The 27,202-nt window shown below is 41.3% G+C and overlaps 1 protein-coding gene across 1 annotated transcript; it reads left to right on the top strand.

Moving 5' to 3' along the window:
* Window positions 1–23,547, top strand: DHRS7 (dehydrogenase/reductase 7). The gene is made up of 7 exons (XM_061429047.1): window positions 1–322; window positions 11,825–11,977; window positions 13,885–13,991; window positions 14,447–14,686; window positions 17,006–17,128; window positions 18,546–18,761; window positions 23,322–23,547. Exons 1-7 carry the CDS (start codon window positions 190–192, stop codon window positions 23,367–23,369), a joined length of 1,020 nt encoding a protein of 339 aa, XP_061285031.1. The 5' UTR covers window positions 1–189; the 3' UTR covers window positions 23,370–23,547.
* Window positions 23,548–27,202: the final 3,655 nt, after the last annotated feature.

The raw sequence follows: 27,202 nt of genomic DNA, 5'->3' as shown, positions 1-27,202 counted from the left end.
TAGAACGGGGGAGGGCTCCCCTAGGCGGGGTTCGGGGCGCGCCTTGCGGCTCCTCCCTCCTGCCTGCTCTCTGGGCTGGCCGGGGCCGCGGGGAGGGCGGTGGTGCGGACGCGAGATCGCTGTCAGGCGGCCTAGGCGCAGTCTGGAGTTGGCTGGTCAGTCTATCTTCCTCCCGTGGAGCAGGGCGCGATGAGCTGGGAGCTGCTGCTCTGGTTGCTGGCGCTGTGCGCGCTGCTGGCGCTCGTGGTGCAGCTACTGCGCTTCCTACGGGCCGACGCGGACCTCACCCTGCTGTGGGCCGAGTGGCAGGGGCGACGACCAGGTGAGGACCTGCTGCCGCCTCTGCACTGGGAGCCCGGGTTCCGTGCGGTCGGATTTCCGCTGCCCCTGCGTTCATCCGGGTGGCGTGGAGCTTCCGGGCGGCGAGGATGCGCCTTTCTCAAGGGCTCTGGTTCGGGGTGGAAGGGGCCAGGGCCTTTTGTCTTCCGTCCCGGTCCCTACGGACTTGCTTTTACTTGCTGAAGTTAAAGAGCCTTGGTATCGGCGGGGGCGCCTTCAGGTCTCTGAGTTCTCCGCCTGGCTCCCAGGGATTCTGAAGCAGCGTGGGAGGGCAGTACTTGGAGAAACTGCGCTTGTAAAGGAGTGTCCTTTTGAGGCTACTTCCTGAAGTTGTTTATCTGCCATCTCTCACTCTACTCAAGAGTAGTGAAATGGAATTTGAGATAATACAGTCACCTACAAAGCTGCCTATCCATTGGGATAAAAATAAAGAACTGGATTTTGGGTGCTTTGCCTGAAGGAAAAGCACATTATTGGCATACTAAAAGACATTCTACCTTTTATCTATGCTCAGCTTAATATTTGATGGTCGTTTACTAAACGCATTCTATGTGTTAAGCAGTGCACCAGGCCCTTTTCATTTTTGACTGTTCACCTTTACAATGACTCTTATAAAGTAGGCATTATTAATCTTATTTTCATAATGCTCAGAGAAGTTCAGTGGGCTGTCCAGAGCTAGCCTTTGGGTCTACAAGAGCCAGCAGGAAGTGGGGTTTCCCTGGACCTAGTTCCCCCCCATGAAAATATCTAAATCTTGTGAGGAGGTTTGCTTGGAAGTGATTAAGTGAAAAAGTGAAAGTGTTAGTTGCTCAGTCGCTTCCAACTCTTTGGGACCTCATGGACTGTAGCCCGTCAGGCTTCTCTGCCCATGGAATTCTCCAGGCAAGAATCCTGGAGTGGACTGCCCTTCCCTCCTCCAGAGTATCTTCCAAACCCAGGGATCAAAGTCCTGATCTGCACTGCAGGCAGATTCTTTACTGTCTGAACCACCAGAGAAGCCGTGGAAGTGATAACTTTAAAAATGGAGCCAGAGAGGGAAGGGGAGCCCTATCACTCACATGGGGGTGAAAATTGGTTCTTGGGGACTGAAAAAAATCTTAGATGGAACAATGTTTTATGCCCCTCCTAAGCTCAACCCTAACTGACAAAGTATTATTCCTTAGTATTTCATTTTTCTTGTTTCTTTTCTTGGAGGGGGGTGTAGCACTTACACTGAGTTCACGGAAAATATGTAAAACATGTGCAAGATCAGGGTTACAAAACTATGGCAAATAGATGGCTGTGATTGGCAGACTTTCTCTTGGTCATTGGCCCATCTCAGCAGATGGAATGCATGTACCTGTTGGCTGCTTTGTCGACTTCAGTGTTTGATCTTATTTGTGCTTAGTGTTAACTTGGACTTCGAGAATTACATAAAAATACTTTATATTTTACTGTTCTACAAAAGTTACTCAACTGATGTCAAGTGCTGAAGAGAAAAAACGTTGACAATATCTAGCAGCTAGTTAAATGAAAAGTTATTTTCACATATCAAGCAAAAGTTAAGGTGACTAAAGATAACTGTGAAGAAATTCATTTGGTGTTTTCAGTGTTTTACTTTTGCTGGAAAAATATCAGTTTTGAAGGATTTTTAAACATTTAATTACTTTGCTATTATTATCATGTAGTTATATAATTTGCTGATTTACAAATGTAATATGATACATTGCAGTTCATGTAAATACATGTTATTCAGCAAAATAACTTTTGTAAATTTACAGTTGTAAAGTTAAATGTTAATAGCTTTTAAATTTTAATTTAACTTTTAACTTTTCAATTTCACCATGCTTACACCTGCACTTACTGAAGAATAAACTTTATAGAACTCCTTTTATGTCTAAAGCATAGACACATACATGCAAGGGCTTCCCAGGCGGCACTAGTGGTAAAGAACCTGCCTGCCAATGCAAGAGACACAAGAGACGCAGGTTCTATCCCTGGATGGGCAAGATCCTTGGAGGATGGTATGGCAACCCACTCCAATATTCTTACCTGGAGAATCCCATGGACAAAGGAGCCTGGCAGGCTATGGTCCATAGGGTCGCAAAGAGTTGGATATGACTGAAGCAACTTGGCACGCAGATATATGAAGATACATAAACAGATATGCAGTATATTTGTGAAATTAAAATGTTATTAGGGATGTTATTAGGAAAAATGACTAAAAAGACTTCTAGGGGCTCCGGGAGGGAGGTATTAGGGGGTGAGAGAGTTGGAAGGGAGGTGAGGGAGATAATGAAATAGAGTTAAAGGAACATGAAGATAGATTCAAGTTCCAAAAACAGCTCAGATTGGAAAGATGGGCAGACTCTATTAAGGTTTAAAAAAAAAATTATCCTCTTTTTCATTTTTATGTTGTTGTTCAGTTGTGAAGTCATGTCCAACTCTCTACAACCCCCTGGACTGCAGCACGCTAGGCTTCCCTGCCTTTTGCTATTTCCCTGAGTTTGCTTAAATTCATGTCCATTGAATCAGTGATGCCATCCAATCATCTCATCTTCTGTTGCCCCCTTCTCCTCTTGCCCTCAATCTTTCCCAGCATCAGGGTCTTTTCCAGTGAATCAGCTCTTTGCATCAAGTGGCCAAAGTATTGGAACTTCAGCTTCAGCATCAGTCCTTCCAGTGAATATTCAGGGTTGATATCCTGTAGGATTGACTGGTTTGACCTCCTTGCAGTCCAAGGGACTCTAACACCACAGTTTGAAAGCATTAATTCTTCAGCACTCAGCCTTCTTTATGGTCCAGCTCTCACACCCAAGCATAACTACTGGAAAAACCATAGCTTTGACTCTATGGACCTCTGTTGGCAAAGCAATGTCTTTGCCAACAAATAGCTTTTCTTCCAAGGAGCAAACGTCTTAATTTCATGGCTGCAGTCACTGTCCACAGTGATTTTGGAGCCCAAGAAAATAAAATCTGTCACCGTTTCCACTTTTTCCCCATCTATTTGCCATGAAGTGTCACTTTAAAATGTTGACAATATACTCACATAAGGCAACTTTTAAAAATACAAAAGGATACATGGTGACAAGTAAAGCTCTCTCTCACTCTTGTCTCCCAGCTGCCCAGTGTGCCTTTTTGGAGGCAACCACCATTTCCTGCCTTTTATGTATCCATCTAGAGATACCTTCTGTGTCTCCAAGCATGTATCTCACATGGTAAAATTTCAGAGTGACTAATTTTAGGTACTTCACATAGATCTAGAAAAATCCATAGCACTAGTCCAGAGTAGGAAAAGTCTCAACAGCAGAACATATGTGAGGAAAACAGCTCTTGTTTGACAGTGACCTCAATGAGGGTCAACTGCGCAGTGCCAGGAAAGATTAGGCAACCTTGTGGAGCTGTTTTGTGTCTTATGTAACAAACTGCAAACAACAAAAGATGTTTTCTGAATACCTGCTTGTGTTGGCCTCTGTGCTGGGCACTGGGGACACAGCAGTGACTGAGCCAGCCACTGTCTGGGCCTTCATGGCATGTCCCTTCTGAAAGACAAGGGAAGTGGTTTAGTCAAGTCACCCTACTTGGAGCTGTTGAGACCCCTGGGAATCCTATATCCTGCTCTGGCCAGCTCCTTTCAATAGAACATTGACCAGTGGGAGCTTGTACAGAGGGTGTGAGAAGAAGGGTGACGAAACCAGATGCTGTGTCATCTGAGGGAAAGTAGCAGAAATTGGAGGTGTTTATTTAGCCTTAGAGAAGCAAGAGATGCAAGGACTTAGGGAGGACAGAGCCTTCAAACAGATGAGACACTGTCATGTTCAAGACAGGCCTGATTTATCCTTCCTGACACCACAAGGCAGAACTGCTGCCAGCTGCTGCCGGTCTGTAGAAGTTAAAGGTATCAGTATAGGAAAATTCCTGAAGCCCTTGAATGATTGTGCTCAGTGCTCCGTCGCTTCAGTCATGCCTGACTCTTTGTGACCCTATAGACTGCAGCCTGCCAGGCTCCTCTGTCCATGGGATTTTCCAGGCAAGAATACTGGAGTGGGCGGTCATACCCTCCTCCAGGGGATCTTCCCAACCCAGGGATAGAACCTGGGTCTCCTGTGTCTTCTGCATCACAGGTGGATTCTTTACCCTGAGCCATCCGGGAAACTCATCTTGAATGATTAGACTTCAGTTCAGTTCAGTCGCTCAGTCATGTCCGACTCTTCACGACCCCATGAATCGCAGCACGCCAGGCCTCCCCGTCCATCACCAACTCCCGGAGTTCACCCAGACTCATGTCCATCGAGTCAGTGATACCATCCAGCCATCTCATCCTCTGTTGTCCCCTTCTCCTGCCTCCAATCCCTCCCAGCATCAAGGTCTTTTCCAATGAGTCAACTCTTCACATGAGATGTCCAAAGTACTGGAGTTTCAGCTTCAGCGTCATTTCCAAAGAAATCCCAGGGCTGATCTCCTCCAGAATGGACTGGTTGGATCTCCTTGCAGTCCAAGGGACTCTCAAGAGTCTTCTCCAACACCACAGTTCAAAAGCATCAATTCTTCGGCGCTCAGCTTTCCTCACAGTCCAACTCTCACATCTATACATGACCACTGGGAAAACCATAGCCTTGACTAACGGACCTTAGTTAGCAAAGTAATGTCTCTGCTTTTGAATATGCTATCTAGGTTGGTCATAACTTTCCTTCCAAGGAGTAAGCGTCTTTTAATTTCATGGCTGCAGTCACCATCTGCAGTGATTTTGGAGGCCCCAGAAATAAAGTCTGACACTGTTTGCACTGTTTCCCCGTCTATTTGCCATGAAGTGATGGGACCAGATGCCATGATCTTCGTTTTCTGAATGTTGAGCTTTAAGCCAACTTTTTCACTCTCCACTTTCACTTTCATCAAGAGACTTTTGAGTTCGTCTTCACTTTCTGCCATAAGGGTGGTGTCATCTGCATATCTAAGGTGATTGATATTTCTCCCAGCAATCTTGATTCCAGCTTGTGCTTCTTCCAGCCCAGCATTTCTCATGATGTACTCTGCATAGGAGTTAAATAAGCAGGATGACAATATACATCCTTGACGTACTCCTTTTCCTATTTGGAACCAGTTGTTCCCTGTCCAGTTCTAACTGTTGCTTCCTGACCTGCATACAGATTTCTCAAGAGGCAGGTCAGGTGGTCTGGTATTCCCATCTCTTTCAGAATTTTCCACAGTTTATTGTGATCCACACAGTCAAAGGTTTTGGCATAGTCAATAAAGCAGAAATAGATGTTTTTCTGGAACTCTTTTGCTTTTTCGATGATCCAGCGGATTTTGGCAATTTGGTTTCTGGTTCCTCTGCCTTTTCTAAAACTAGCTTGAACATTTGGAAGTTCATGGTTCACGTATTGCTGAAGCCTGGCTTGGAGAATTTTGAGCATTACTTTACTAGCGTGTGAGATGAGTGCAATTGTGCGGTAGTTTGAGCATTCTTTGGCATTGCCTTTCTTTGGGATTGGAATGAAAACTGACCTTTTCCAGATCTGTGGCCACTGCTGAGTTTTCCAAATTTGATGGCATATTGAGGGCAGCACTTTCACAGCATCATCTTTCAGGATTTGAAATAGCTCAACTGGAATTCCATCACCTCCACTAGCTTTGTTGTAGTGATGCTTTCTAAGGCCCACTTGACTTCACATTCCAGAATGTCTGGCTCTAGGTCAGTGATCACACCATCGTGATTATCTTGGTCATGAAGATCTTTTTTGTACAGTTCTTTTGTGTATTCTTGCCACCTCTTCTTAATGTCTTCTGCTTCTGTTAGGTCCATACCATTTCTGTCCTTTATTGTGCCCATCTTTGCATGAAATGTTCCCTTGGTATCTCTAATTTTCTTGAAGAGATCTCTAGTCTTTCCCATTTTGTTGTTTTCCTCTATTTCTTTGCATTGATCGCTGAGGAAGGCTTTCTTATCTCTTCTTGCTATTCTTTGGAACTCTGCATTCAGATGCTTATATCTTTCCTTTTCTCCTTTGCTTTTCACTTCTCTTCTTTTCACAGCTATTTGTAAGGCCTCCCCAGACAGCCATTTTGCTTTTTTGCATTTCTTTTCCATGGGGATGGTCTTAATCCCTGTCTCCTGTACAATGTCACGAACCTCAGTCCATACTTCATTAGGCATTTTATCTATTAGATATAGTCCCTAATATCTATTTCTCACTTCCACTGTATAATCATAAGGGATTTGATTTAGGTCATACCTGAATGGTCTAGTGGTTTTCCCTACTTCCTTCAATTTTAGTCTGAATTTGGCAATAAGGAGTTCATGATCTGAGCCACAGTCAGCTCCTGGTCTTGTTTTTGCTGACTGTATAGAGCTTCTCCATATTTGGCTGAAAAGAGTATAATCAATCTGATTTTGGTGTTGACCATCTGGTGATGTCCATGTGTAGAGTCTTCTCTTGTGTTGTTGGAAGAGGGTGTTTGCTATGACCAGTGTATTCCTCTTGGCAAAACTCTATTCGTCTTTGCCCAACTTCATTCCATATTCCAAGGCCAAATTTGCCTGTTACTCCAGGTGTTTCTTGACTTCCTACTTTTGCATTCCAGTCCCCTATAATGAAAAGGACATCCTTTTTGGGTGTTAGTTCTAAAAGGTCTTGTAGGTCTTCATAGAACCGTTCAACTTCAGCTTCTTCAGCGTTACTGGTTGGGGCACAGACTTGGATTACTGTGATATTGAATGGTTTGCCTTGGAAACGAACAGAGACCATTCTGTTGTTTTTGAGATTGCATCCAAGTACTGCATTTCGGACTCTTTTGTTGACCATGATGGCTACTCCATTTCTTCTGAGGGATTCTTGCCTGCAGTAGTAGATGTAATGGTCATCTGAGTTAAATTCACCCATTCCAGACCATTTCAGTTTGCTGATTCCTAGAATGTCGACATTCACTCTTGCCATCTCTTGTTTGACCACTTCCAAGTTGCCTTGATTCATGGACCTGACGTTCCAGATTCCTATGCAATATTGGTCTTTACAGCATTGGACCTTGCTTCTATCACCACTCACATCCACAACTGGGTATTGTTTTTGGTTTGGCTCCATCCCTTCATTCTTTCTGGAGTTATTTCTCCACTGATCTCCAGTAGCATATTGGGCACCTACTGACCTGGGGAGTTCCTCTTTCAGTATCCTATCATTTTGCCTTTTCATACTGTTCATGAGTTCTCAAGGCAAGAATACTGAAGTGGTTTGCCATTCCCTTCTTCAGTGGACCACATTCTGTCAGAGCTCTCCACCATGACCCGCCCCTCATGGGTGGCCCCACGGGCATGGCTTAGTTTCATTGAGTTAGACAAGGCTGTGGTCCTAGTGATTCGATTGACTAATTTTTAGCACGGGTGGCTGTGACCAGCGCACTTAGCACGGCCGAGAGGAGCTACCCCACGTCCGAGGTCAGGGGTGGAAGCCGGGAGGACCGCATGCCCGAGGGGAGGCAGCCAAGAGGAGTTACCCCACGTCCGAGGTCAGGGGCAGTGGTCGAGAGTGCCAGGCTGTGACGGCGCAGGAACGGCGGAGAGGAGCTACCCCACATCCAAGGTCAGGGGTGGAGGCCGGGAGGAGCAACCCCACCTCCAAGGAGCGGTGGCTTCGCGGGCGCAGGAGGGCCTAGAGGAGCTATTTCACGTTCAAGGTCAGAAGGGGAGGCGGTGAGGAGATTCCCCTCCTCCAAGGTAGAGAGCAGCGGCTGCGCTTTGCTGGAGCAGCCTTGAAGAGCTACCCCATGTCCAAGGTAGAGAAACCCAAGTAAGACAGTAGGTGTTGCAAGAGGGCATCAGAGGGCAGACACACTGAAACCATACTCACAGAAAACTAGTCAATCTAATCACACTAGGACCACAGCCTTGTCTAACTCTAACTCAATGTCTAACTCAATGATTAGACTTACCCCCCCCAAATGAGCTGGTGCCTCAGAGGTAACTAGATTACTCATCCTGTGAGGGAGTTAAATGGTCAATAGCTTGAGGGGAGAATTCTTAACGTGGGTTGGGGGTTGAACTCTAAGTTTCCTTTCAACTCTGAGAATCTGCTTTCAGAGGCTCTTTAGGGGAGGCCATGATATATGCCAGATTCTGTCGAATTGTTTTTTTTTTTTTTTCACATTTTATCTATTTATTTTATTTTATTTGTTTTAAAAGTCTTTATTGATTTTGTTGCAATATTGCTTCTGTTTTATTTTTTTGTTTTTTTTTTCTGGCCCCGAGGCGTATGGGAACATTGCCTGACCAGGGATTAAATCCACACCCTCTGCATTGGAAGGTGAAGTCTGAACTCCTGGACTGCCAGGGAAGTCCCTGTAGAATTGTTAAATAATTGGTGCTAAGTTAAAAAGTTTTCTTCTCCAGAGTGGGAGGAAGGGTATCAGAACTGCAGATGTACTAAGGTAAATGTGAGCCTGATAGTTTTCATTGTTGTATTAATATTTGTATATTGGTATACACTTTTCACTTTCATGTTATTGGAGAAGGAAATGGCAACCCACTCCAGTGTTCTTGCCTGGAGAATCCCAGGGACGGGGGAGCCTGGTGGGCTGCCGTCTCTGGGGTCACACAGAGTCGGACACGACTGAAGCAACTTAGCAGCAGCAGCAGCATACAAATGAAGAGGGCTTCCCAGATGGTTCAGTGGGTAAAGAGTCTGCCTGCAGTGTGGTAGACTCAGGTTCAATCCCTGGGTCGGGAAGATTCCGTGAAGGAGGGCATGGCAACTCACTGCAGTATTCTTGCCTGGAGAATCCCATTGACAGAGGAGCCTGGTGGGCTATGGTCCATAGAGTCACAAAGAGTTGGACATGACTGAAGTGACTGAGCATGCACGCATGCATGCACAAATGAAATCTTTACTACTATGCTAGCTAGTAAACAGTTACAAACAAATTATATTCACCTTGGAGTCTTGTATACTGCAGAACTTTGGAACAATGAGTAGGAGATCAAACAAGTCAATCCTGAAGGAATCAACTCTGAATATTCACTGGAAAGACTGATGTTGAAGCTCCAATACTTTGGTCACCTGATGCAAAGAGCCAACTCATTTTAAACGACCCTGATGCTGGGAAAGATTGAGGGCAAGAGGAGAAGGGGGTGACAGAGGATGAGATGGTTCGATGGCATCACTGACTCAACGGACATGAGTTTGAGCAAACTCAGTGAGATAGTGAAGGACAGAGACACTTGGTGTGCTGCAGTCCATGGGGTCGCAAAGAGTCAGAGATAACTTAGCTACTGAACAACAATTTCCCAAAAAATCTGCAGAGTTGCTCAGTTGAGCCTTTCCATAAAAGTGCATCAGATTTAGAAGTTCCCTGGTGGTCTAGTGGTTAGGACTCAGAGCTTTGACTGCTGTGCCCTGGGTTCAATTCCTGGTCAGGGAACTGAAATCTTACAAGCCAAAAAACAAACAAAATACATAGTGCAATAGATGATAGGAAAGCACTGTAGCCCAGACATAGTATTTGGGATGTTTCTGTCCTTCGTTTAGATATTTACATGAAATCGCTTTCCTGAGGATATTTTCTCGAATGGCTAAGATAGTTGGGTCTACAATATTGACCATATTAAAATGTGGCAGCTTAGGCTAGAGGTCAGACATACCTCGACAAATATCCTAGCTCTGCCAGGATTCTTGGGTGGAGTCCTTTCTCTAAGTGAGTTTCTGTGCTAGGCACTGAGGACACAGCAATGAATAAAGGAGACAGGGTCCCAGCCTTAAGGAAATTTACAGTCTAGTGGTGTAAATCAATCTCTGTAAACCTCAGTTTCCTTTCTTGTAAAACTGAGATAATCCCTGTTTCATAAAGTTCTTGTGAAGATTTTAATAAGGTAATATGTTTAAGCACATAGGAAGCAATGGAAAAATGTTAAGCCATTGAAGTTAGTAATCCCATTGACCCTGGCTGGAGAAATTAGAACATTCAATGTTTTGCTGCCAAAATCCATTTGTTAAATAATTTTGCAACAGTTAGAGTTGACATTTTATTATGCACTGAGTCCCCTGGAGGAGGGCATGGCAACCCATTCCAGTATTCTTATCTTGAAAATCCCACGGACAGAGGAGCCTGGCGGGCTACAGTCCATGGATGGCAAAGAGTTGGACATGACTAAAGCAACTTAGCTCACACTCCCACACGTGTGTCAGTCACTGTTCTGAGTGCTTTACATGTTTTAATTCATTTCTCTCAACAATTCTATGAAGGAGGTTTTATTATTAACTCAATTTTCCACTTTTGGAAAATGAAGGCATTGAGTTCCCACATGGGAGCATTTCACTGCTGTGTGTGACACAGCTGGCACTTGAACCCTGGGAGTTAGAACAACCAGAGCACATACTGACTCACCAACACTTAGACTTTAGAATTGTTTGACTAAAATAGTAAACTGGCTTCCTGATTCTAACTTTTCTGATCCAAAATCAGCAATGTGTATCTTAAATAATACCTTGTTTCCTATTTTTGACAAATAACACATTTTACTAAGGTACACAGGAGCATTGCACTGCCCTGACTCGATGGATTCAGATGGACAGTGGCTATCATGTGCTGCAGTACAAATAAGTTTTTCGTTGGAGAATAAACCACTTGTCAGTGCTTTATTTCACATTTTTACAATCTTTAACAAGATGATACCTGGCAAGCAGAGTATAACATTTCATCTCGCTCTCATATGTATTTCATCTTGGGTGAACTACTAGATTCTTCTAAGATGAAGGCTCAGGCATTTGGAAAGCTCTTCTACAAAATGACCTTTAGTTAGTTGCTAGGCATCAGATTATGATTGACAAATGGGGAAAACATGACTTCAAAAATTCAGGGTGATTCTACCATACCATAGAGTAGAACTTGGTATACTCAGATTTATCATCAATACCACCAATGTGAGCAATTAGAATAACAGAATAGAAAACTGGATGGAGCTATAAGTGATCATCTTATCTGAAGCCCTCATTTATGAATAAGGAAGGTGAGAAAAGGAGTCCAGATACTTTCTATCTACTTACCCTTACTTTTCATGATCAAGTATGCAGATAGAGCCTTAGAGTCAGACCATGGAGTTGTAAGGCTTACCTTGATGTAAAGTCTGGAAAACTCTCAAAGAGTCTAGAATACACAAAATAATGCAGTTAGTAATAAACTGTTACTAATATGATTTCTAACACTAGGTAGAAAGTGTTTCCTTAAGATATTTAATTAAAAAAAATTTTAAACCACTTTATTGAGGTATGATTGTCATATAAGAAACCGTCCATATTTAAGGTACACAACTGGATGAGTTTGGGGTAAGTGTACACCTGTGAGATCATCACCACAATCAGGGCTGTAAACATAGGATACTTAAATTTTTAAGTTCCACATATTATGTCTTCATATTCAATGATATTGTTTAAAACTATTTTTTTCCTTTGGTCAATCTTTGATTTATGGATGTAACCCATAGCTTATTTTCCCCCCTCAATCCCTGCCTCCTTTTCAATAGAATGGGAGCTGACTGATATGGTGGTGTGGGTGACTGGAGCATCAAGTGGGATTGGAGAGGAACTGGCTTACCAGCTGTCCAAACTAGGAATTTCTCTTGTGCTGTCAGCCAGAAGAGTGCATGAGTTGGAAAGGGTGAAAAGAAAGTGCCTTGGTGAGTAAATCTAAAATACCAGCAGTGCTGCCTAGAAGTAAATCAGAGCCCAGAGTCAAAATTTGGAAATTTTAGAGGGAAGAGGGGGGTTTTCATGGGCAGTAGACTCTGGTTCCAAATGCTGAGTGCTTTGATCCAACTCCTTTTCCTTTTGTCACTTCTTAGTTAGCTGGCCTGACCTTTTTCTTCTTTTTCTGCCATCTTTCTACCTTTTTTTTTTTTTTTTTTTACACTAATTCTTAGCATTAGGGATTGATCATCAGTTCTCTCAAATGCTGCTTTGGATTTTTAGTGACCACATGAATGTCTTACATTTTTATCTTAGACAAAGAACAATTTGGTTCTTATGAATGACATACATATACGTTACCATAGAAATTTAATTGATATTTTGTTAAAATGTCCGATATTAAAGTCATATGAAATAATATAAGATTTTTGTTGTAAAGGACAAAAAAACAGGAGTGGAATTAAATTTTTTTTCTGGACATGCTGTGCAGCATGTGGGATCTTAGTTCCCTGACCAGGGATTGAACCAGTGCCCCTGCAGTGGAAGTGTGGACTCTTAACCACTGGACCACCAGGGAAATCCTGGAGTAGAATTAAGTTTGAGAAATGCCACTTGATATAATATTTTTCATATATACAGGACAATAGTGTTTTTGTTTATCTGTTTGGGTTTTGGTGTAGTTCACAGTAAAAGCAGTCTCAAGTAATACAGTTATTATTTCTCATAGGAAATTTATTATCTACACTGAAATAATTTTGAAATTTCCAGAAGATTGTTGTTGTTGTTTTGTCATCTACTTGTCATTCTTTAAAAATCTTTCTTTCACTTTGCTGATGGAACTAATCACCCAGATATGGAGTTAGCTGATAAGGCCACAAGCCCTCTTTCACGATATTGCTCTTAAAGGCCTCTTGTGTTTTTCCACTGGGCCACTTCTTTTGACAGTTGCTCCTCTGCTGTTGAGACTTGCATGGGAAGAAATGGAGTGTAACAGTGTTTCTTAGCTTGAGTAAGATTGTTTTCCTTTTATCTGTCATATCATGGGTGCAGACTTTTCTATTGCTTTTGAAAAACAGTTAATATTTCACAATTTACTCCTCTGCCCATAAAGCCTTTTCACCTCTTCTCTACTTACTTGTTTTTCTTACCAAAATACAACTTTGTTGCATTTCAGGGCTAGAATTCAAGGAAATTAGTTTGAACTGTTCTTTTGATAACAGAAATAGAGAGGCCATTACAGCCCAGTGTGTTTCTTGGTTGGGAATTTCAGAATTGTGTCCTTTTCCTTATTCACCTCCTGGAATCCTTAGCCTCTGAAAGGAATCTTTTCTGTGTCACGTGACTGGAAGACCCAAATTCTCATTGATTTTCAGCATAAATTTTTTAAAATTGTGTTTAAAAATCAAGCAGTGAACCTATCATATAACAGATGTACAGAAATACCTCTGTACCTCTAAAGGAATTGATCTAAAATGTTTGCTTTTTTTAGTTTGTAGTATAATCTTGATTCCTTCTAGAGGCTGTTCCAATACTGAAGTGGGTAGCCTATCCCTTCTCCAGCAGATCTTCCTGACCCAGGAATCGAACCAGAGTCTCCTGCACTGCAGGCGATCTCTTTACCAACCAACTGAGCTGTCATGGAAGCCTGGTCCAATGTTAGGCTGTATATATTTAAGTAGAAGAAAGGAATTCTGTTTCCTGTGTACCCAGCCAGTTTTTTGTTTGATAAGATGTTGCCCATATCCTTCTCAATCCACTTCTTGGTCCTTAAAGAGAACCTCATCCACAGGGCTTCACTCAGAAATGAGCTCATTGCTAAGTGTGGTTGTAGGGTGGGTGTTAAATGTAATGTGAATAGCACATAACTTCCATATTAATTTTAAGTGTCTTTATTTAGAGAATGGTAATTTGAAGGAAAAAGATATACTCATTTTGCCCCTTGACCTGACTAACAGAAGTTCCCATGAAATGGCTACCAAAGCAGTTCTCCAGGAGTTTGGCAGAGTAAGTAGCATTTTGAGTGCATGAGTCTTGCTCTGAAGTAGCTGTAAAAGAGATTCCCATCTGTGGTGCTGTAGGCAAATGGGTTCATGAAGCATCTCACTTCATCTCAAGGGCCCAGCTGGGTCTCTTAATCTCTGAATCTGTGGCTTCATGTATTAATAATTGGAACTTTTCCTACCTTAATAAATTAACTCCTCCATGTAGAACAAAAGAAGCTAAAGATTCACTGTGCCTTTTATTTCTGTTACATTATTTTCCATAAAAAGTAACTTAAGGTGGGAATTTAATTCCATAGGTGAATTTTGGTTTTATCTTTTCTATTGTTGACCTCTGGAAATGTACTGTCCTGTTCCATTGATTCATCAAGTTAACAATATAACCAACCATCCCTAGGAATTCCAACAATCCATCTAAGTCATCCCTAAAGTACCCCCTTTCTGATTTTCTTTACTTAGATTGACATTCTGGTCAACAATGGTGGAGTATCCCAGCGTGCTTTGTGTGTGGACACCAGCCTGGATGTCTTCAAGGAGCTAATAGAGCTTAACTACTTAGGGACGGTGTCCTTGACAAAGTGTGTTCTGCCTCACATGATTGAGAGGAAGCAAGGAAAAATTGTTACTGTGAATAGCATGGTGGGAATTATAGCTGCACCCCTTTCTACTGGATACTGTGCCAGCAAACATGCTCTTCGGGTAAGGCTGTCAAAACTTAACTCTGATAGAACTGACCTGAACGTGTGTATGGAATATTTACTGCAAGAGATCATTGGAACTAGGTAGTCATGTTTGGAGACAGAGAGACCTAAGAAGATCTTGGGTAGAAGACTCACCCAGAAGATGCTAAAAAGACTTGAGCCCACATGCCTCTTCCTAATTCTGCAAATATGCAATGAGCACCTACACTGTGTCATACACTGCAACATATCCTGGGAGTATAAGGATGATATGATCCCTGCCCTTACTAACTGTATAGTCTAGCTGACATGTCACCCTTTACCTTGTCCTCATTTCTACCCCAACTTCATGGCAAATTTGGGGTCTACCTCTGTTTATTCTACACACATTTCAGGATTCTACATACATTTACTTGTCCTTCTCATTTCTGTGACTTTGTTTCCTTCCCCTTTGTTGTTGGTGTTTATTTTACCTGATTTTCTAAATGTACATGCCTATCAGAAATAGAAACTTCCCACGGGGTGATTAGCCCTGAGTGTCAAATCCCTACTGGGTCTAGCCTTGATTCTGTTTACTCTGACTTCATTAGAAGAAGAAAATCTAGTTAAGGCAGAGTCTAGGAGGAAGTTTAATTTGGCTTGTGTAACTTATGAGATATGAGTACTAGAAATGAATACATTTTTAATGTTGGCTTAAGAATGGATAAGAAGAAACTGTAACTATACACACTATAACATGGAGCAAATTAAATTGTAAGGCCAGTAGGAGGAAAATGATTAATAGAGACACGTGATATATAATTAATGCCATTGAAGGTCAGTTTACGTAGAATGTTTCACCGTTGGAATAATAAGATGCAATAGCTGAATGGTCATCAGTTTCATGAAAATTTGAAGGTTTGGTTCCATAGGATCCTCTTTCTGCTGTGAAGAGCAGACAATTGCAGAGAGTGATGAAATGAAATACTGCACGGATGATTTCCTCATATTTGGTAATAGGGTGTCAGTTGGACAACTCTCAGGCAGGCACATGAGGGAAGGTGGCCACCCCATCTGTTTGGTACCCAGTATCCCATAAGACATGCAGGATACTTTCAAACACAGTAGAAGTTGTCTGGCCTGCCCTCCAAGACTGTTTTGTACTGGATTTGATTGTCTGATACCATGTGTCAAGTTGAGATCTATTTATACCAGTAGCCAAACACTGAAACCCAGGAGTCTCTTTTTGAAGGGCACATTTCCTTCCCTGATACTCAGCAAGCTAGAGAGTGAACTTACTTGTTGAAAAGGTCACACACTATACTAGATGTGATTTCAAGCAAGGAGAGGTTTTAGTGTCTGGAGTATTGGCTTTCATGGTGTCCTCTCCCCTCTTTTGCTATAGAGGGGCAGAAGGTTAAAGTTCATTCATCCATTTACGAAGCCTTTTTCCTGTCCATCTGAGTCAGGCACTGCATTAGTCTCAGACAGCACAAACCCTCAAAGGCCTTGTGTTTGTTAGGCATCAGCATTAAAGGCTGGTAACTGTTTAATGTTATTGGATCATAAATGAATGTACCTATGTTGGCTGCTTAGGCTTTTCAAAGTTAACTCAGTTTATCACAATGTAGTCTTGGGATATTTCCTGATTTGGGAGAAGAGATGAGGAGAAGTAGATGTTTACTTCCTATTTGGTTTAGAAATGGGCAGTATCTTTTAAGTCTAGAGGGTCTAGCTTGTTTTTACAAAAGTCATTGAGTAAGGAATCATATTACATTTTTAACTAGCCGTGTACTGTCTTACTACACCTAAAATAAAAATTTTTGCTGAAACTAATAGTCTTTTCAGATAGTAATTGAAAAAATGGAACTGTTCCTCTATGATAGTTTCCCTTAAGTATTAATTCCAACTTGCTCCCTGTTGCCCTACCATCTGTACTTTAGGCCACTTTGAGGGATCATCAAAAGAAATCCAGCCTCAATGATGCTCCGTGAACATGCAACCCTTTTGGAGCGGGGAGCTGGCGACTGGGTATCAGACTCTTCAAGGGTAGTCTCTCACTAATCCAGTGCAAAATCACTGATGGCACAAGCTAAACCACTGCCATCGGGGGGATGAACCACTCATACCTAGCAGGAGTTAAGAATGCCTGTTATAGATTGCCTGCGGTCTTATGTTTAAAAATGCCTCATCTTGTGTAATTACATTCCCTGTCCTTTACTCAGGCATTTCAGAACACATTTTGATAATGTGCTGCTATTGTCCTTCATAAAAAGTTGAAGAAAAGTAATTTCTTACTATTAAACATGAGATATGTGTCTGTATTTATTTGTTTTTTTTTTTTTTTTTTGTCTATTAGGGATTTTTTAATACCCTCCGAAGTGAACTTGCCACCTACCCAGGTATAACAATTTCTAACATTTGCCCGGGACCTGTGCAATCAAATATTGTGAAAAATGCCCTAACTGAAGAAGTCACAAAGGTAAAATTTCTAGATGGGAAATAATTTGAATGCTTTAGTAGTCATACCCTGGCCTTACATCACTATGCCTCAGGATTTTCATGTTAGAATCCCTTATGAATTATTTATATAACTCAGCATTAGGAAAATCATTAAGGTTAGTTGATAGTGCTTTGGGATCCAGCTTTAGTAATAGCTAAAGAAATCACTAAGATACTGCTTATAAGTGATCCACTATTATGTGGGCTATCAATATTTTAAAAACCCAGTTTTAATCAATTCACAAATCATAGCAATGTTGAAAGTTCTGTGTGGCTGAATTTTAGTAAATTAAATTTTACTGGGATTTTAAAAGGGATTATGGTGAAGGAACTTAGCAAAAACCCCCCTGTTGAGATGTAATAGTTTTAGGTTGGCCTCACCCAGGCCTGTGCTTCCCTCAGCTCACAGATTACAAGTAATTAATCTACCAAATGAATAATAAATGTCTCATGAAGAATCCAGTATCACTCCATAATATAAAAAACTCTCTAAAGACCATGAAATTTTCCTTCTTCTCCACTAATATTTCTACTGAGATATAAATCTATATGTTTCCATGTAAATGTTTACATATACAATTTATATTTTGCATTTTCTATGGAGGCACTATAGTAAAATAGAATGAGCACAATGTTACAGGAATCAGGGGACCTAGAATATAGAACTGGTTACTACTAAATGGTCTGTGTGAGCACAGATAAAAGTTACTATATTTCTGGGCCTCAGTTTATTCATAAAACAGCAGTGGGTTAACTAGAGTAGCAGTTCCAAATTTTTTCGATATCAAGAAACCACTTTTATCTTCTTTCTCTATTTCATCCTCACGGACTTCATGTTTTATAGAACTTCATTTGCTAAATGTATGTATTAATAATTTGTTTTAAGATTTTTATTATTAAAATGACATAGTTATCATTAAGTACTTTAAGATGGTGCAATACTAACTAAAAGTGAATAACTGTTATCTTTTAGTTAGCCTGCACACTTATCTGGTTAAGTATATGAATTCCATTAGGTTTTCTGAAATATACAGCTTATGTGTGCATGCTTAGTCAGGTCTGACTCTGTGACCCCATGGACTGCAGCTCACTAGGCTCCTCTGTTCATGTAATTTTCCAGGCAAGATTAGTGAAGTGGGTTGCCATTTCCTCCTTCGGGGCATCTTCCGGACCTAGGGATCGAACCCACATCTCTTGTATCACTTTCAATGGCAGGCAGATCCTGTGCCACCTGGGAAGCCCATAAATAGTTTACAGGCACCCCTTAGTGCCTATGGGGACTCCTGAGGGGCATGAGGTCACAGTAAAGGAATCACTCAACTGGATGTCTCCTAAAAGTTCTGTGAGATACCCTAGATAAATACTTATCACTCACGAATTTTTCCAAATTTTCTTAGCCTACAGGCAGCACTGCAGACCAGTCCTACAAGATGGCAACCAGTCGTTGTGTGCGGCTGATGTTAGTCGCCATGGCCAATGATTTGAAGGAAGTTTGGATCTCTGATCAGCCTTTTTTGCTAATGATCTATTTGTGGCAATATATGCCAACTTTGGCCTGGTGGTTAACCAACAAAGCAGCAAAGAGAAGGATTGAGAACTTCAAGAGTGGAGTGGTAAGTCCAATTTATACATTTCTGAATTCATATCAATCTTGTAGGAAAGCATGAAAATTTCCAATTCTTAAAAATGTTCTTACCAACTGTCTGCCAATCTCATGATATATTAATAAATACAAAAGATATAAAAGGTCTTCCATCCCCAATGCATATCTGTCGGTTTACTGTAAATTACTACTGGTCTTGGAGAAAGTTTTCTACAAGGTAAAAATTAAATCAAAGATTGCCATTTTTTTCTTCTATGTTGCTGTCTGGCCAGTGTATGTGCCAAAATGCTTTTTCTCCACCATGTCTCCCCACAAACTCCAATCCATCCTGCAAGTCTCTACATTCTGTATCACCTCCTTGGGTTGATACCTGGCCTCCCCCACCATTTCTCTCCAGGACTGGGTGCACGTCAGCCCTCTGTCAAAGCACTTCCACACTATTAAGAGATGTAGTCCCATCTGTAGTACTGGTTCCTTTGACTTTGTTCCAGAAGGTCAGTTTGCACATCTGAAATGTGCCTGTGTCCGTGTTTAGGAAAACTTGCTGATAGCTTATTCTTTCAGCACTCATTTTTCCAGAAAAGTGAGGAATGTTAAATGAACTGGTGAAAAAACAAACAAAAACCCAAAAACCCAAACAAAATACTTAAAGAGACTTAAAGGTTATAAAACTTTCAATATGCACTAACATGTTTAAAACTTGAAAAATCACGAAGAGGGCTATTCATTTTATACTAACCAGTTTGTTTTGGGTCAAAACATTTATAAGTGATTTCCTAATGCTGGAACTTGGTACTGTGGGGTGGTTTTAAAGGTAGAGCTTCATCAAATATTGCATCAGAGTCTGAAATTTAGAGGACAGCAGATAAAGTGGCACTGTGCCCAGTGATAGATAAGAGTTGAGGGGAAAAGCCACCTTACTAAAGAGTGAACCAACATTCTGGTTAAAAGCATGGAGCATGATGCTGGGCTACCTAGGCTGAAATCCCAGCTCTACCCCGTACTCATCATATGATCCCAGGCAGGTTATTTCTCTATATCTCAGTCTCCCCATCTATAATACTTTGGCCACCTGATGCGAAGAACTGACTCATTGGAAAAGACCCTGATGCTGGGAAAGACTGAAGGCAGGAGAAGGGGATGACAGAGGATGAGATGGTTGGATGGCATCACCGACTTAATGGACATAAATTTGAGCAAGCTGGGAATTGGTGATGGACAGGGAAGCCTGGTGTGCTGCAGTCCATGGGGTTGCAAAGAGACAGACCCAACTGAGTGAACTGAACTGAACCATCTACAAAATGGAAGATTACTGTTGATATTAGCACCTAGTCATAGGATTGTTATGGGGATTAAATGAGTTAGTATGTGCAAAGCTCTTAAAACATACCATGGTGTGTTATACTCATTAAGTATTAGCTGTTACTGCTTTTGTTTTGATGGCAGGAGGATATTTAGCAAACAGACAGTAAAGATTAAAGAATTAAATAATATGGCAGAGGGAGAATGCATTATAGAAATCACCGTTTCCGAGGGGAAAGAAGGATTAGGGGCTAGAGTTTCATCCCCATTGTAGCAGTTGTTCATAAGAAGGTTATTTTGTTTTGTTTACAGAATACCAACAGAATACCTAATGTAAATCTTGGGCTTCCCTAGTGCCTCAGTAAAGAATCCACCTGCCAAGGCGGGAGATGCAGGTTTGATACCTGGGTCAGGAAGATCCCCTGGAGAAGGAAATGGTAACCCACTACAGTATTCTTGCCTGGGAAATCCCATGGACAGCAGAGCCTGATGGGCTATATACCATGGGGTAGCAAAAATGTCGGACATGAGTTAGCAACTAAACAGCAGTGTAAATATAGGTATTGCATTACATCTAACATTTGCTAAAAATCATGACTTCTCTCTTCCTACCAACATATTTGAATTATTGCTTATTACATGGTCTCATTGCTTTATCACTTTATGATAAACTGGGCATCCATTCATCTCCCCAAATCATTCTGAGATATATCTTATTCTTTACACAAAACCCTAGAAACTTTAAAAAGTTGTTCATTTTTTTTACTTCTCTCCTCATTGCTCTTTCCTCCCTACTGTTATTTTGTATTGTGTATATTCATCTCCTTATTGAAATTTGTTTGTAAGAATCTCAGTTAAGAGAATGCCACTATTATTCCCAAACTAAACATTGTTGTTGTTATTCAGTCACTAAGTTGTGTCTGCCTCTACGATCTCATGGGTTATAGCTCCCCAGGCTTTTCTGTCCTTCACTATCTCCTGGAGTTTGCTCATATCCATGTTCATTGAGTCGGTGGTGCTATCTAACCATCTCATCGTCTGTTGCCCCCTTTTCTTTTGCTTTCAATATTTCCTAGCATCAGGGTCTTTCCCAATGAGTCAGCTCTTCTCATCAGGTGGCCAAAGTCTTGGAGCTGCAGCCTTAACATCAGTCCTCCCAATGAATATTAAGGGTTGCTTTCCTTTAGGATTGATTGGATTGATCTCCTTGCAGTCCACACGACTCTCAAAAGTCTTCTCCAGCACCACAATTTGAAAGCATCAGTTCTTTGGTGTTCAATCTTCTTCATGATCCACCTCTCAAATCCATACATGACTACTGGAAAAACTATGACTTAGACTATATGGACCTTTGTTGGCAAAGTGATGTCTCTGCTTTTTAATATATTGTCTAGGTTCATCATAGCTTTCCTTCCAAGGAGCAAGTCTTTTAATTGCATGACTGCAGTCACCATCCACAGTGATTTTGGAGCCCAAGAAAAGAATATGTGTCAGTGCTTCCACTTTTTCCCCTTCTATTTGCCATGAAGTGATGGGACCAGATCCCATGATCTTAGTTCTTTGAATGCTGAGTTTTAAGCCAGTTTCTTCACTCTTCTCTTTCACATTTACCAAGAGGCTCTTTAGTTCCTTTTTACTTTCTGCCATTAGAATGGTATCATCTACATATCTGGGATTCTTGATATTTCTCCCAGCGATCTTGATTTCGGCTGGTGATTTATCCAGCCCAGCATTTTACATGATGTACTCTGCTTAGATGTTAAATAAACAATATACAGCCGTGTTGTACTCCTTTCCCAATTTGGAACCAGTTGTTCAACATCCAGTTCTGTTTCATCTTGACCCACATCCAGCTTTCTCAGGAGACAGGTAAGGTGGTCTCTTAAAGAATTTTCTGCAGTTTGCTGTGATCCACACAAAGGCTTTAGTGTAGTCAGTGAAGCAGAAATAGATGCTTTTCTGGAATTCCCTTGCTTTCTCGATGATCCAACAAATGTTGGCAATTTGATCTCTGGGTCCTCTGCCTCTTTGAAACCCAGCTTGTACATCTGGAAGTTCTTGGTTTGCATACTGCTAAAGCCTAGCTTGAAGGATTTTGAGCATATCCTTGCTGGCACATGAAATGAGCACAGTTGTACAATAGTTGGAACATTCTTTGGCATCGCCAAATGAACCAAGATCATTCTGTTGTTTTCTTGTCATGTCCTGCTTGACCACATTCAATTTACCTTGATTCATGGATCTAACATTCCAGGTTCCTATATAATATTGTTCTTTACAGCATTAGACTTTACTTTCACCACCAGACACATCCACAACTGAATGTTGTTCCCACTTTGGCCCAGCGACTTAATTCTTTATGGAGCTACTAGTAATTGCCCTTTGCTCTTCCCCAATAGCATAGTGGACACCCTGTGACCCTGAAATGAAGTTGCTCAGTCGTGTCCGACTCTTTGCGACCCCATGGACTGTAGCCTACCAGGCTCCTCCGTCCATGGGATTTTCCAGGCAAGGATACTGGAGTGGGGTGCCATTGCCTTCTCCAGATCTCCCCAACCCAGGGATTGAACCCAGGTCTCCTGCATTGTAGGCAGACGCTTTATTGTCTGAGCCACCAGGGAAGCCTCTGTGACCTTAGGGGGCCCATTTTCTGGTGTCCTATCTTTTTGCCTTTTCATACTGTCCATGAGGTTGTCTAGGCACAAATTTGTTTCTGTTCTTTAGGCTAGGAACAGTATGTCTGGAACTTTGTTTTGATGAATTGTTATTAATTTTAGGCATCAAAAACAATAACAGCATTGAATTTTGTGTTATAATTTGCTTTTGTCTTATTTAGTATATATTCTTGAGAGTGGTAAATGGGTATCTTCCCAGATGAAATGTCACCTCTTAGAAATTATTAAATTGCCTTGTTTTACTATCTTTCAAGTATTTTAATTCTAAAGACTCTTTGTATTTATTAAAGCAAGCCAGTGTAGGTATAACCTGCTGATCAGAAGAGTAATAGTAGAAATTTCAGCATTTATGAAATGGCATACTCAGATGTTAACAAATGACAGGGAAATAATGTTGCTAAGCCCCTTAGAGATATTTTGCGTAGCTTGAGAATTTTGGCTATGATTTTTATTCCTATTTAAGTATTTTTCCAAGGATTTATAAGGATTCTTAACAGTGAATCATAATGATATAGCTCCTCAAAACAGAAGGAATTAATTGTCAAAACCTGGGGTAGAAGAAACTGATTCATATTTCTGTTATTCTGTTATAGGATGCAGATTCCTCTTATTTTAGAAGCGTGAAAAAAAAACATGACTGAAGGAGTATTTGCGTTTTTCAAGCCACTGGAAAGAGAAATGGAAAATATGAAAAACAGCGATCTTCTTACACATTGAAGAATAATTTGTCATTTTATTTCTTAATAGATACAACTTTCCTTTCAATATGTAATAACAAGAATGACAGGAGTCTTGCAATAAATATGTTAACACATATTACATTCCTGGGTAACGTACTCTAGTATATATGCTTAAAATCTAGGTTAGCAGAATGCTAACCAAAGAATTACAGTAATCCATTTACCGTAAATGCATGGGCTATTACATGAAGCAGAGTGCTGCATAGCAGGCGGATACAAAGAAGTGTCTGAAAAGGTCCTGCTTCCAAGTTGCTTACACTCTCTTGGAAGAATTCACAGGTACAAATGACTAGAATTTGACACCGTAGGTAGGACTCATAGCAGCCATTATTTTTAAAAACCTGTTATATGTCATTTACTGTACTGAGGTGGTTTGTAATTAGTTAATTAACTTATTCCTCATAACAGCCCTCTAAGGTAGGTGGTATTATCCACCTTTGTAGATGAAGAAAGAAATGCCCAAAGCAAGTAGATGCTACTTTCCCAAGGTCACAGAGCTAGTAATGGGTAAAGACTGGGTTAAACTCAGCTCAGGAAGATTCCATTGGTGACTTTCTTACTTTAGTTATTATTGTTAATTTTACTTTAACCTTTAGAGTCTTACAGTAGAAAACGTGCATAGGCTACAACAGGAAACCAACAAACGTTCCTTGACTATTTACTATCAAGGGAGAAGAACAGGGGAAGAAAAACATGGTTCTCACTGATAAGTGGTTCACATTTTAGTTATAGACAAGGTTCAGTTCAGTTCAGTCACTCAGTAGTGTCCAACTCTTTGCGATCCCACAGACTGCAGCACGCCAGGCTTCCCTGTCCATCACCAATTCCCAGAGCTTGTTCAAACTCATGTCCATCAAGTCGGTGATGCCATCCAACCATCTCATCCTGTCACCCCTTCTCCTCCTGCCTTCAATCTTTCCCAGCACCAGGGTCTTTTCCAATGAGTCAGTTCTTCGCATCAGGTGGCCAAAGTCCCAGAGCCATCAGTCCTTCCAATGAATATTCAGGACTGATTTCCTTTAGGATTGACTAAATCCTAAGGTTGGATCTCCTTGCAGTCCAAGGGACTCTCAAGGGTCTTCTCCAACACCACAGTTTAAAAGTATCAATTCTTTGGCACTTAGGTTTCTTTATGGTCCAACTCTCACATTCATACATGACTACTGGAAAAACCATAGCTTTGACTAGATGGAACTTTGTTGGCAAAGTAATGTTTCTGCTTTTTAATATGCTGTCTAGGTTGGTAAAGAATCTGACTGCAATGCAGGAGACCTGGGTTCAATCCTTGGGATGGGACGATCCCCTGGAGAATGAAATGGCAGCCCACTCCAGTATTCTTGCCTGGAGAATCCCATGGACAGAGGAGCCTGGCAGGCTACAATCCATGGGGTCACTAGAGTCGGACACAACTTAGCGACTAAACCACCACCACTACTAGGTTGGTCACAACTTTCCTTCCAAGAAACAAGCGTTTTTTAAGTTCATGGCTACAGTCACCATCTGCAGTGATTTTGGAGCCCCCCAAAATAAAGTCTGACACTGTTTCCATTGTTTCCCCATCTATTTGCCATGAAGTAATGGGACCGGATGCCATGATCTTAGTTTTCTGAATGTTGAGTTTTTCACTTTCATCAAGAGGCTCTTTAGTTCTTCTTCACTTTCTGTCATAAGGGTGGTGTCATTTGCGTATCTGAGGTTATTGATATTTCTCCCAGCAATCTTGATTAACACCCATAAAATAACTGGAATAGTTGTTGGACAGGCTGGAAGCCACCCTGGTGGCTACCACTGGGAAATGTGGAAGGTGTAAATGGTAGAGTGACACCATGGAGTACAGCATGGGGTACAACATAAAGCAAGTAAAAGCAATGGAATAAATGCACACATGGCAACATCCTAGAGCACAGTGATGAGTGAAGAAAGCAAATGATGAACTATAACACAATTCTGTTTAGATACACTTAAATTTATGTGCATAGAAGATAGTGTTCATTTTGCCCACAGGGAATCCCAGATAATGTGATTAGACACAGGCTGGAAAACTATGTTTGGTTTATTTAAAGATTTTGAAACACAAGATGGAGAATTTCAGCAGCAACCTGTGTCCATTGATGGATAAAGAAAATGTGGTATATAAATATTGATACAATGCAATAACTCGGCCATTAAAAAAATCTTGCCACTTGAGACAACATGGATGGATCTAGAGGGGTATTATGCTAAGTGAAATGTGTCAGACAAAGAAAACTACCACATAATCTCACTTATATGTGTAATCTAAAAAACAAAACAAAACAACAGACACATAGCCACAGACAACAAACAGGTGACTGATGGGAGGGGGCAAAATAGGTGAAGGGGATTCAGAGGTACAAACCTCTAGTTATAAACCCCTGTGGGTTTGTTCCCATTGTCTGTTGTTTTTCTTGGATTTTGATCATGTTGTCTTATCTCCTCAGGTGTTTTTAGATTTTCCAACATAAATATGAAAAATTATAAAAATAATTATAAGGTCCAGAGAAGATTTATATTTGCTCAGGGTAGTAGCTAGGTACACTACAAATCCAGGATCACCTTAATCCAGTTTTGAAAAGATTTGGGCTTAGTTCAGTCGTGTCTGACTCTTTGCGACCCAACGGACTGGAGCCCACCAGGCTCCTCTGTCCTTGGGATTTTCCAGGCAATAATATTGGAGTGGGCTGCCATTTCCTTCTCTAGGAGGTCTTCCCGATCCAGAATCAAACCAGGGTCTCCTGCATTGCAGGCAGATTCTTTACCAGGTGAGCTACCAGGGAAGCCCCCTTGTCAAGATTGCAAAGATTCAAAATTGATCAATTTTTTTTTCACCCTCCTTCTTTGGAGAGCCCCGGACTCCATCTTTAATGCTTTAACTTAGTAGGAAGTCTGCCAAAAGTGTTAGTTGTCTTCCCAGCCACCTCCTCCTGAATCAGCCAATGTTCCTAGAAGAAAAGCAGCTCAAATGCTGAGCTCAGGTCTTGAAGTTTCATTCTACCTTGGGTCTTGGTGATATAATCCTTCACTGTCTTCTTGATTCACTGATACTTTTGACACAGATTTAAAAATTTTTTGCACAGCTTCCACAGTTCTCTGTGAGAAGTTTGATGTGAATTATGTGTGTACTACTAAAAGTGGAAGTCAGAGAAGCTGGTTTCAGGGCAAGTTCAATAAGGTCAAGCTATTTTGATTGTATCAGATGGAGATAAATGGTTACATACACAGATGCAGTGCTAAGAGAGGTTGAGTACATGTATTTGAACATCATTAATTTATTGATGATATGTAAGGTTTTGGAAGTGAATGCGATTGTCTATGATGAAATGTAGAATAAGAAGAGGTGGCCTGAACCATTTATGAAGAAATTCCAAAATTCAGACAGAGGTCAGACAGAAAAGGAAAAGCAGCAAAGGCGACTGAGGAGTAGTCAGGGAGACAAGAAGAAAATAAAGATCATGTGGTGTCAGGGAAGTCCAAAAGAAATAAAGAAGGTGACTCAAGCAGTTGTCAAAAGTGTCAAGTGCTGCTTAAGAAAGTGAAGTTGCTCAGTCATATCAGACTCTTTGTGACCCCATGGACTGTAGCCTACCAGGATCCTCTGTCCACGGGTTTTTCCCAGGCAAGAATACTGGAGTGGGTTGCCAAATAAGACAGGAACATAGGAGGGAGGAGCCAAGATGGCGGAGGAGTAGGACCGGGAGAACACTTTCTCCCCCACA

The sequence above is a fragment of the Bos javanicus genome, chromosome 10 (assembly GCF_032452875.1).
Source record: "Bos javanicus breed banteng chromosome 10, ARS-OSU_banteng_1.0, whole genome shotgun sequence".
Taxonomy (NCBI): domain Eukaryota; kingdom Metazoa; phylum Chordata; class Mammalia; order Artiodactyla; family Bovidae; genus Bos; species Bos javanicus.
This window is presented reverse-complemented; position numbering and strand designations above follow the sequence as displayed.

Bases quoted from the DNA above. Each gene is read 5' to 3' on its own strand.
- DHRS7 (XM_061429047.1), top strand. From the start codon at position 190: ATGAGCTGGGAGCTGCTGCTCTGGTTGCTGGCGCTGTGCGCGCTGCTG. The intron at 13,992-14,446 runs GTAAGTAGCATT...TTCTTTACTTAG, and splicing joins TTCTCCAGGAGTTTGGCAGA to ATTGACATTCTGGTCAACAA. The intron at 17,129-18,545 runs GTAAAATTTCTA...AAATTTTCTTAG, and splicing joins TAACTGAAGAAGTCACAAAG to CCTACAGGCAGCACTGCAGA.